The sequence below is a fragment of the Salmo salar genome, chromosome ssa11 (genome assembly GCF_905237065.1).
Source record: "Salmo salar chromosome ssa11, Ssal_v3.1, whole genome shotgun sequence".
Classification (NCBI taxonomy): Eukaryota; Metazoa; Chordata; class Actinopteri; order Salmoniformes; family Salmonidae; genus Salmo; species Salmo salar.
Genome location: NC_059452.1, coordinates 45,079,921 through 45,091,559, shown reverse-complemented (window position 1 = coordinate 45,091,559; position 11,639 = coordinate 45,079,921). Strand labels below are relative to the sequence as shown.

Genomic DNA, 11,639 nt, shown 5'->3' with positions numbered 1-11,639 from the left:
GGACTGGACTACCACAACACTGTTAGAGACTAACATGATGAAACCCTGGACTGGACTACCACAACACTATTAAACAAACAAGATGATGGCTGTTTCCAAATCCATTTATTAAAGTATTCCATGGGAACAGATTCACACCATTTTCCATTATATACAATATAACAGTAATAATCAGTGAATTCATGTACAGCAGGCTCGGTCGTGGATGCTTTTTCAGATTTGAAATAAAAATGACCTTTTCAAATGAAAACTGTCTTCAATAATTATAATAATATAAAGTAGCTTTGTTTTTGGGGGCAGGGCCGTAGCAATGCAACACTCTGTCCAGTAGTCGATGACGGTAATAGCAGAGCTAGCTAGACTTGGGCTGAACACGGCAACCCAGCGTCTAAGTGGAATGAGGACACTTTAGGGTGGGGCTGATGGGATTAGTGAAGGGTAGTGGGCGTATGAGTTAGTCTTACTGCTAGGAGTCCTCTCCTTCATCAGAAGAATCCCCACCGTAGGGTACTAGGCATGAAGTGTCCAATACCCTACCTCCATAGGGCACTAAACCTGAAGGGTTCTCCACTACCTTCATCTTCTTCACCTCCTGAGGAAAATCTGTAGAAAACAAAGACAGACAGCAAGACAGAAAAAGAGAGCGACACAGAGAGAGAGAGCAAAACAAGAGGAGCCCAGCCCATGTTTGAGTTGGTTGGATTGATCCACAGCCAGTCAGAGCAGAGGGATCACAGACACCAGATGAGATAGACCCATGTTATGTAGCAGCAGGTCCAGGAGACATGTGGAGAGAGAACAAGGGGAAGACAAAGAACACATACAGGAAGTGACAGTTAGCATGGCTTAGCCAATCACAGAGGAGCTCGAACAGATTGTCTGTCTCCATTACTCCACTACTGAGGGGAGAAGCCATCTTTGAAAACACCACTCAACTTCATCATGGTCAAAAAGTCTGCCCATTCAGGCATCAAGTACAGTTAAGTATGTTCCCAGTAAGAAGCGTACCCTGTGATGCAGGGGTGCTGGGTGGTAGACTGGGTGGGACCTCTCTGGGTCTCTTGTGTGCCACAGGGCCGAGGGTGCTAGGTGGTAGACTGGGTGGGACCACTGGTACTGCTGTCTCTCTGTGTCTCTTTCGTGCCACAGGGCCAGGGGCCAGAAACACAGGGAGAGGAGGTGGCATCAACATCCTACAGACAGAGACAAAGGAACCAGGTGGAGAAACATCAGGAGGCTTCATTTAGGGCTGTGTTCAGTAGGAGCAAAATGTACGAAAACAACCCAAAACTGATCTGAATGTGTAACAAGAAACAATGGTTCTCTTTTATTCCCGTTGTGCCCTTTTGAACACGACCCCAGTGGCTGCAACATTCTGGGCAAAACCAGAAACATTGTTATAGATTTAGAGCAGAGATCAATGTAGAAACCTTTCAGCTCCTTGTCCTGGCTCTTCCTCTCTCTGAGCTGGAGGTAGAGGAGGAGACTTCTCTCTCACCGGGGCCTCAGGTGAGCTGCTGGCAGGCTGAGAGAGAGAGACAGGTAGGACTGTTAGCATAAGATCACTGAGCACTGTTTGAATTCCTAAAACCAAAAAAACACGTTCTGCACTTGGAGTAACCACTGAGCTAACACATCTGGGTTGGGGACAGCCTTTACTGATTTTGTTTAGCCAGGTTATTCAGTTGACAAGCCATTCTTTTAAATCATTCTCTTGCATATTTCAGCAGTTTTAGCTCCGTCTCACCTGAGAAGCCTGCTTATCCTCAGTCTTTTCCTGGAAGCGTCGTTTAGGACTTCCTGCCCCTGCCTGAGGGGAGCTGGATGACGACAGGTCACTCTCCGTCTGGTCACTGCACCCAGGGTCCTGAGACACCAAGGTCAAACCCAAACAACAGTTAGTCTAATCCCAGGGCCATCAATACACCTGGTTAGTCCTGCCCTTAAAATGGTGTACAACTTCATCAATACACCTGGTTAGCCCTTATAATGGTGTACCTCATCAATACATCTGGTTAGTCCTGCCCTTATAATGGTGTACCTCATCAATACATCTGGTTAGTCTTTATAATGGTGTCCCTTATCAAAACATCTGGTTAGCCCTTATAATGGTGTACAACAATCTCCTGGCTGCTACTAACTAATGAAACTGATACAGACAGTTTCTAAACTGATGTCCTGACTTTTCAGGTGAGAAGCCTTTTCTTCTTTCTTATGAGTGTCATGGTGTTGTCTGTTCTAAACCCTATATGTTCCTGTCAATACATGCCTGTACTGGTTCCCTAGCCACTACGTAGAACTAGGCCGAGGTACTGGTTCCCTAGCCACTACGTAGAACTAGGCCGAGGTACTGGTTCCCTAGCCACTACGTAGAACTAGGCCGAGGTACTGGTTCCCTAGTCACTACGTACTAGGTCGAGGTATGGTTTCCTAGCCACTACGCACCTGTAATAGGCCGAGGTATGGTTTCCTAGCCACTACGTACCTGTAATAGGCCGAGGTATGGTTTCCTAGCCACTACGTACCTGTAATAGGCCGAGGTATGGTTTCCTAACCACTACGTACCTGTAATAGGCCGAGGTATGGTTTCCTAGCCACTACGTACCTGTAATAGGCCGAGGTATGGTTTCCTAGCCACTACGTACCTGTAATAGGTCGAGGTATGGTTTCCTAGCCACTACGTACCTGTAATAGGTCGAGGTATGGTTTCCTAGCCACTACGTACCTGTAATAGGTATGCGTGTGTCTTCCTGGGACAGACAGGATACTGAACCATAGCCTGAGAAGATGGAGGGTTTGTCGACAGGTTAGATTGACTGGGCTGACCACTAGCAGCACTAGTCCAATAGCCAGAGGGTCCTGGCGGTGTGGGGTAGCTGGTAGAGGCAGCATAGCCCCCAGCCAGCCCGTTACACCCTGGGTAACCACTGCTGCTGCTGTACCAGCCCTGGCTAGAGTAAGAGCTATTAGCTGGGTATCCATGAGCTGGGTGTGCTGAAAGGGAAGTATAGGAGATCAGGGTTAATGGATGTGATTGAAGAGGTTGTCATTCACAGACAGGGTTGTTGTCTGTCTGACTGTTCTGTTTGTTGTTGTGCCACTAGAGACAGAAAGAGATTCATTTACCACAGTAGCTAGTTGTGTCTGTGGTTTAAACAAACATAGGAAGTGATTTACTGGAACGGAAACGTTCTGGTCATTCTATAATATTCAAGTAAATGAGCAGGGCCAGGAGTTTCTCTGTCCACGTAACCTGGCTGGTTATTTCACCTGATCAGGAAAACTCCTGGGCCCATATTCATAAAATGTCTTGGAGTAAGAATGCTGATCTAGGATCAGGTCCCCCCTTGTCCATTCAAATCCAAAACTGATTCTAGATCAGCACTCAGTACTCAGAGGCGCTTTATGAATACGGACGCTGGTTCTAAGACTGTGGTATTTTAGTTAGTTCTGGTGTGTGTGAGAGAGAGGAGACTTACGTTGGGTGGAGCCGGTGGCTGTGTAGATGGACACCATGCGGCTATGTTCAGCTCTCACCTGGACAACAGACACAGAGGGAACAGGATGACAACACTCAACTCTAACAAAAGGGAAGTGAATCATGTTTAGAGTAAGCAGAGGAAGAAATCCTGTGAAATAAGTCTCAGACAAGCAGGTATATCAATAACACACTTTTAATCCCACAACATGCATGGTATAAAAACGCAGAGTGAGTTGTAGAGCATGGTAGAGAATTCAACGGTTAAGTCTGTACTGGTTCTGGATGTGAGTAGGTGCAGAGCACCGTAGACCTATGTCTGTAGGTCAGATGGTTCACTCTACTGTTTCCTATAGGAGGTGGGTATCAGTGACAACTACACACTTCAATAGTTTCACCTTCTTTAACCTCCATCATGGGGCGTGTTCATTAGGGCACGCAAATGGAAAACGTTTTACAACAGAAAACAAAGTTAGTCCAGGAAGTCCCTCCTTGTTTCAGTCAGTTTTCCTCTGTTTGGTGCCCAATGATCACGACCCAGTTCAAATAAACGTGATCATGTACATTGGAGTCATTTAGCATACGCTCTCATCTACACTGTCTGTTTCCCTTGCTGTGTATCAAATCACATTTTATTGGTCACATACACATGGTTAGCAGATGTTATTGGTCACATGCAGATGTTATTGGCCACATACACATGGTTAGCAGATGTTATTGGTCACATACACATGGTTAACAGATGTTATTGGTCACATACACATGGTTAACAGATGTTATTGGTCACATACACATGGTTAACAGATGTTATTGGTCACATACACATGGTTAACAGATGTTATTGGTCACATACACATGGTTAGCAGATGTTATTGGTCACATACACATGGTTAACAGATGTTATTGGCCACATACCCATGGTTAGCAGATGTTATTGGCCACATACCCATGGTTAACAGATGTTATTGGCCACATACCCATGGTTAACAGATGTTATTGGCCACATACCCATGGTTAGCAGATGTTATTGGCCACATACCCATGGTTAGCAAATGTTATTGGTCACATACACATGGTTAGCAGATGTTATTGGCCACATACCCATGGTTAGCAGACGTTATTGGTCACATACACATGGTTAACAGACGTTATTGGTCACATACACATGGTTAACAGATGTTATTGGTCACATACACATGGTTAACAGATGTTATTGGTCACCTACACATGGTTAACAGATGTTATTGGTCACATACACATGGTTAACAGATGTTATTGGCCACATACACATGGTTAACAGATGTTATTGGCCACATACCCATGGTTAACAGATGTTATTGGCCACATACCCATGGTTAACAGATGTTATTGGCCACATACCCATGGTTAGCAGATGTTATTGGTCACATACACATGGTTAGCAGATGTTAATGCGAGTGTAGTGAAATGCTTGTGCTTCTAGTTCCGACAGTGCAGTAATATCTAACAAGTCATCTGGGAGAAACACTTTATTGACTTACAGTTTCCAACAGGCTCTCTGTGAGTTTCTTGGCAGCTTCCAGCCCCGTGGAGTAGGGATGGCTACAAGAAAAGACAACAGTGTTGAAATGGAATGAAACCGACAACAACAACCCACCACCACAGCAGGGAACAACTACAGGAGGAAATAAACTATTTCAGACCATACGAGACGAACAGATGGTTCACCAAACATCTAGGAGAGCAGCAGGACTGACAGCTAGCCAACGTGTGGTGAGCAGTCTTCTGAATGCATACGACTGAGTTGTAGAGCATGGTAGAGAATTCAACGGTTAAGTCTGTACTGGTTCTGGATGTGAGTAGGTGCAGAGCACCGTAGACCTATGTCTGTAGGTCAGATGGTTCACTCTACTGTTTCCTATAGGAGGTGGGTATCAGTGACAACTACACACTTCAATAGTTTCACCTTCTTTAACCTCCAAATAGTTCACATGGCTTTTGTACTCATCACAGGTTGGTGTATATTGATGAGTCCACCCCCCAATGAAAATTGTCTCAATGCAATTTGCATGATTCTAATTTCAGGGTCTGTTAAGCCCTTATAGGCTGAATCAGGGTCTGTTAAGCCCTTATAGGCTGAATCAGGGTCTGTTAAGCCCTTATAGGCTGAATCAGGGTCTGTTAAGCCCTTATAGGCTGGAGAAATAAAGGTGTTTGACCCGGAAGTAAAAATCACTGTTACCTGATGTAGACGTAGAGTGGTTCGAAGGACTCCCGTCGTGAGGCCTGCTCTATGTACCCTGAGCCTTTCCCCCTGAGGAACACTCTGGCTCCTGTCTCTGTCTGGATGTGTCCCAGGTACATCCCTCCAGGACCCTCCACCTTCTCATTCACATTGAACGAGGGCAGGGACTGGTCCAGACCCACAAAAATCTTGACGTGCACAAAACTCTTGACAGGGAGAGATGACAGTTACATTTGGATAACCCTGGGTCAGGTCAACACATAGTTCAACCACCACATTACAAACAGACAACAGGAAGCAGTAGAGTAGGGAGCTGGTCGATGTCTGAACTGCTAACTTTTTAATCCAACTAAATGACTAGCTAGAGAACAGTGTTGTGAGCAGCAGCAGTAACCGTGGTGTCTGGAGACCAGGGTGGTTCTCTCTGCTGTGTTACTCTAGGAGGTGGGTATCAGTGAAGGTCACATGGTCTCAACTGGCCTCACCTTCTATTACCTCCAGCTATGGGACATGGGCCAGATTGCAAACTGAAAAACACGTTTCCCTGCTGCAAAATTGTGAAAACCCAAAGTTCCTGTGGTTTTTAGAAATCCCAGTTAGAGGATTCCCAGAATTGGGAGGGAATAAGGAGGGAGGGAATCGTCCAAGCAGGATTTCTTAAAAACCTTTCAGGGGAAAATTCTGTGAGGACCAGGGACCCCTGTATCTACCCCTTGGTGTGGCGCGGCGGGCCGGTGTCCATGTGGCACAGGAGGGTTGACACCAGGCATCCTGGGTAGGTGTGGATGGGGGGCAGCCATGGGGCGAGGGGGCTGGGGGTAGAGAGGCAGGGGGGGTATGACGGGTCTCAGCTGGGATCCTAATGCTGCAGCTGTCCTCAACACATCCTCAGAGATGATCTCCTTTATCCTCAGCACTGCCTCTGTAAGACAACACAGGGAATAGATAGACAAGGGGTCTATGGGGACTTTATCCTCAGCACTGCCTCCGTAAGACAACACAGGGAATAGATAGACAAGGGGACTTGGAAGAAATATGGGAATAATATACTGAGAAAAACAACAGCCAGTTACCCAAACCAACCCACCGTCATCTTCTGAGATGTGTGGTCTTGACTAGGTTGTGTAATTTACAGGATCTGAGGACAATAAAGTATCTAATGCAACTGTAGACGGGAGGGTTATAGAAATTCTACTTACTATTGACCTCCTCTTGGCTCTTCCCCTGGACGTGTAAATACAAAGGCCTTTCTCTAAATAAGAAGAGTCGGTTAGATCTCCACATGGTCAGAGTCAACTACAGATACACACAGTAACATCAACTGCATACATACACTCCTTTTCCATGGGACTTCTCTGCACTGGTCATGTAGTGGCCTCTGGTTGAGACTACTGCACCGCTGAACTGACGAATCTGAAACAAAGAGAAACGTTTCAGTATTAGTTGGGGCAACGAATACATAAAATGTATGTACACACGTCTTCTAAATAGAATATATTAGATATATATTATTCAGAAAGGGTTGCGATTCAGGCCGATAGGAGGAAAGGTCCAAGGTTTGTCCCCAATGCATTTTAAGAAGTAGCCAAGTGGAGATGATGCAAGAGAAGAATCAAGGAGAGATGAAAACGCAGTTTTTTTTTACCTCTTCCTGTGTTTTTCCTTTGGTGAGTAGGTTTCTGCTGTTGATGGGCACATCGTTGATATCCACCTCTGTCACCACAGTCTCGTCTCCACTAGTGGCAGCTGACATACACGGAGGGATCTGTGGGCAACACGTTTCATATGAATCCACATACAAACATTAAATAACTAAAGTCATGGTGGTCATGCAGTTAGGTCTGTGTTTAACCCTCCTAGGAAGCCACCCAGGTTCCAGGCTTTAGATCCTACTAAAGGCCCTATTTGGTTGAGTTAGGTTTGTTAGTACTGAGCTGGATCAAAAGCCAGGGAATCACAGTGTGCAGAAGTACTAACACTGAGTTAGAGAGACTGCCTAGAGTGTTGTGAGCAGCAGCAGTAACCGTGGTGTCTGGAGACCAGGGTGGTTCTCTCTGCTGTGTTACTCTAGGAGGTGGGTATCAGTGAAGGTCACATGGTCTCAACTGGCCTCACCTTCTATTACCTCCAGCTATGGGACATGGCTACATTATATTATGTGGTTGAAAACAATGACAATCATCACTCTCCCTGTTCTCAGAGACAAGTTGCACCACCTAAGGAAACCATTCTAGTCTGTGGCTTGAGCCTCTTATGACTGGCCAGGTGAACCCTTAGGACTGGATTAAACACCTGCACAGTGATTCCTCAGGACCAGGACAGAGTAAGAGAAAGGTACATTAACCCTTTCCCTCTCACCTTGCCAGGTAGTGGTGGAGGAACCATCAGTTTTCCCTTGGCCATCAGCATAGCGTTGATCTTAGCAGCCATAGCAGCAGCCATCTCCACGCCTCCCCCCTGTGCTGCTGGCATGTCCCCCTGCAATGTCTGGGGCCCCATGGGACCAGCTACAGGGTGCTGGGCTGATTGAGGGGTCGTAGTGGCCGATGTGCAGGTCTGGGCAGAGGAAGCGAAGCCTTGCATGACGTCTACTCTAGTTTTGGGCTGAGCAGGCTGATCCCATCTGCTGCTACTGGTTAGGCACCTGGATCCATTATGATGGAGAGAAATGAGAGACAATTCAACATCAAGTGGCTTGAAACAATAACTGAACTGGGACGCTCTCCATATTGAGATTAGATAATTTATCCAACAGTTTGGGGCTAATTTGCCCGGTTGCCTATCATTTCATCTAACTCAAGATCATTTTGTAGGGCGGGTTCGAGGGCTAGCTTGTGTTTGCAAGTTAGTTAGCGTAACACTAGTCGCGAATGCGCCGCTTGCCAACATTAGTGTTCGTAGAGTTAGTAGGCCTCGGCAGTCTCTTAAACTATTCTGGCCTGTTCCTCTACAAATCATTTATCTTGGAGGGTAGTATCAGCAGGTAACCACAACTTTAGAGAGACCGCTTTCTTGACCCTCCACTAACTAGCGATATGTAAGGTGTCTAGTTAACGACGTTAGACAATTAAACTTTGCCAGAAACCGGTGTTGTTAACTAACGTTAGCTAGTTCACGTTAGCTCAATTAGCATACCGTTTTCTAGCAACGTTAGCACGAATCAATTTACTGCTATGGTAAAAACCAGAATTTACGACTGTGGCTTGGTCATCAATTTCGGATAAACCTTTAAGAAATATTCTAGTTATAATGAATTGTACTTTCATACAGTGGAATAAGAACGTTATCTAGCTGTAAAACCAGCAACCGCCGCTAACGTAACTGTACTAAGTTAGGTAGCTAACATGTTAGCACGAAGCTAAAAAGAAAATACGTGTTCTTGCGTCCGTAACTTATTCAGAATATAAAAGTAAATGGTACTAAATAAAAAGTGTAACTTACGGTGTCTGCCCAGTCATCCCAGAAGACATAGCTAGCACAGTTGAATTAGTAGAGGAATGTGTGTCCTAGCTAGCTACTATACTCAGCCTTGCACACGTCCTCATTCCACGGGACTCCGGTCCGGTCGTAAAGGCAGTCGCCCGCCAACGTCGTCGTACAGAGCAGTCTGGATTTCCGTCACGCTCGTAATGAAAACACCCCGGGAACTTCACACTACCCTCTACTGCATAACACCAGAGCAAAGTCAAAGAAAAACGGACAAATCTTTCTTCTTCCAGTGGCTTTCCGACAGACTAGACGCTATGTTGCGTATTGCTGCCTTTCACAGTTTGGAAAGTGCATTGCACATTTGTTCATTTTTTAAAATGTATTTATAAAAAATATAGTTGTTGCATAAGTACTTACCCTGGTTGTTTAGGCAAGCCTAAATTAATTCAGAATTACAATGTGGCTTAACAAATCACATAATACATTCTATGGACATGATTTCTGAATGATTACCCCTTCCTCTGTCCCCCATATGTACAACATCTGTAAGGCACCTCAGTGAAGTTTTGAATTTCAAGCACAGATTAAACTACAAAGACCAGGGAGCTCCATAAAGAAGGGCAGTGATTGGTAGAACAAATCAGACATTGAATATATCTTTAAGCATGGTCAAATTAATAACGATGCTGTGGATGATTTATTAAACCACCCAGACACATCAAAGATGCAGTCCTCCTTCTGAACAGCTGCAGGACAGGAAGGAAACTGCTTAAGGATTTCACCATGAGGCCATTGGTGATTTTAAAACAGTTACAGAGTTAAATGGCTGTGATGGGAGAAAACTGAGGATGGATCAACAACATGGTAGTGTCTCCACAATAATGACCTAAATGACAGAGTGAAAATAATAATAATACAAATAATACTAAAAGTCTTCCAAAACGTGCATCTGTATTAAACAAAGCACTAAAGTAATACTGCAACAAAAAACTACAAACTACAAAACACGGCATTTTGGCCTAAATGCAAAGCCTTATGTTTTGGGGCAAATCCAACGCAACACATCACTGAGTAACTGCCTCCTTATTTTCAAGCATGGTGGTGGCTGCATCATGGTATGGGTATGCTTTACATCGGAAAAGACTGGGGAGTTTTTCAGGACGAAAAGAAACGGGATGGAGCTAAGCACAGGCAAACTCCCTGAGGAAAATCTGCTTTATTCTGCTTTACACTAGATACTGAGAGAGGAATTCACCTTTCAGCAGCCAATAACCTACAACATGGGTTGCTTACTAAGACAGAATGTTCTTGAGTGGCCAAGCTGCAGTTTTGAATTAAATCTGCTTGAAAATCTATGGCAAGTTTGGAAAATTGCTCTCTAGCCATGATCCCTAACACCTTGACAAAGCTTGACGAATGTTGAAAGAATAATGGGCAAATATTGCACAATACAGGTGTGCAAAGCTCTTATGAGACTTAGCCAAGAACACTCATAGCTGTAATCGGGGCCAAATGTGTTTCTAACATGTATTGACTAAGGAAGATTAATACTTATCATCAATCTATATTAGTGTTTTAGGTTTCGTTCATTTTCCCCCAAAAATTGTAGAATTTTTCTTCCACTTTGACATTACAGAGTATTTTGTGTAGATCGTTGACATTTTTTTATTTTTTACAATGAAATACATTTCAATCCCACTTTGTAACACATTTTATTTGTTGAAGAAATCCAAGGGGTTGTTGACTTTCTATAGGCCCTGTATTTGCATTGTAAACATACTGCTTCCCAATGGAGGTCCGCTGTAGGACAAGTTTCTTTACTCTAGACAAATCCTATGGGACACTACAGACACCCTGGTTCAATTCCAGCACTGAATCACAACCGGCCGTGATTGGGAGTCACGTAGGGCGGTGCAACAATTTGCCCAGCGTCATCCGGGTTTGGCCGGTGTAGGCCGTCATTGTAAATAACAATTTGTTCTTAACTGACTTGCCTAGTTAAATAAAGGTAAAACAAAAATAAATAAAAAATATAAAGTATCTGGATAAGGATATATGAGGTTGAGGCTGGTATTAGCATAGTATACTGAACAGAAATGTAAGCGCAACATGGAAATCAGTCAATTTATATAAATTCATTAGGCCCTGATCTATGGATTTCACATGACTGGGAATACAGATAGCATCTGTTGGTCACAGATAAGGTAGGGGCATGGATTAGGAAACCAGTCAGTATCTGGTGTGACCACCATTTGCCTCATAGAGCACGACCCATTTCATTCGCATAGAGTTAATCAGGTTGTTGTCCCACTCCTCTTCAATCGCTGTGCGAATTATATATATATTTTTGTACTTTTTACCCCCTTTTTCTCCCCAATTTCGTGATATCCAATTGATAGTTAGTCTTGTCCCATCGCTGCAACTCCAGTACGGACTCGGGAGAGGCAAAGGTCTAGCGCCATGAGTCCTCCGAAACACAACCCTGCCAAGCCACACTGCTTCTTGACA

General features: G+C 44.5%; 1 protein-coding gene across 2 annotated transcripts; it reads right to left on the bottom strand.

Annotated features, from left to right (window-relative positions):
• Positions 1-86: 86 nt before the first annotated feature.
• Positions 87-9,679, bottom strand: LOC106562797 (KH homology domain-containing protein 4). Of its 2 annotated transcripts, XM_045689652.1 has the most exons (15): positions 9,549-9,679; positions 9,144-9,366; positions 8,061-8,346; positions 7,348-7,467; positions 7,036-7,115; positions 6,902-6,954; positions 6,413-6,624; positions 5,700-5,908; positions 4,999-5,059; positions 3,480-3,537; positions 2,726-2,994; positions 1,748-1,867; positions 1,431-1,525; positions 1,009-1,193; positions 87-603 (listed from the first exon to the last, which is right to left on the bottom strand). In XM_045689652.1, exons 2-15 carry the CDS (start codon positions 9,170-9,172, stop codon positions 467-469), a joined length of 1,914 nt encoding a protein of 637 aa, XP_045545608.1. In that variant the 5' UTR covers positions 9,173-9,366; positions 9,549-9,679; the 3' UTR covers positions 87-466. The 2 variants fall into 2 exon arrangements, with proteins under 2 accessions (XP_045545608.1, XP_045545609.1); XM_045689653.1 differs by lacking the exon at positions 9,144-9,366 and having other exon boundaries at positions 9,549-9,678.
• Positions 9,680-11,639: the final 1,960 nt, after the last annotated feature.

What these genes read in the sequence shown, in the direction of transcription:
- LOC106562797 (XM_045689652.1), bottom strand. Translation starts at nt 9,172, where the DNA reads ATGTCTTCTGGGATGACTGGGCAGACACC. An exon ending in CAGAGAGCCTGTTGGAAACT is followed by an intron (nt 3,538 to 4,998) that starts GTAAGTCAATAA and finishes TCTGTTGTCCAG; the next exon opens with GTGAGAGCTGAACATAGCCG. An exon ending in CAGCACCCCTGCATCACAGG is followed by an intron (nt 604 to 1,008) that starts GTACGCTTCTTA and finishes TGTTTTCTACAG; the next exon opens with ATTTTCCTCAGGAGGTGAAG.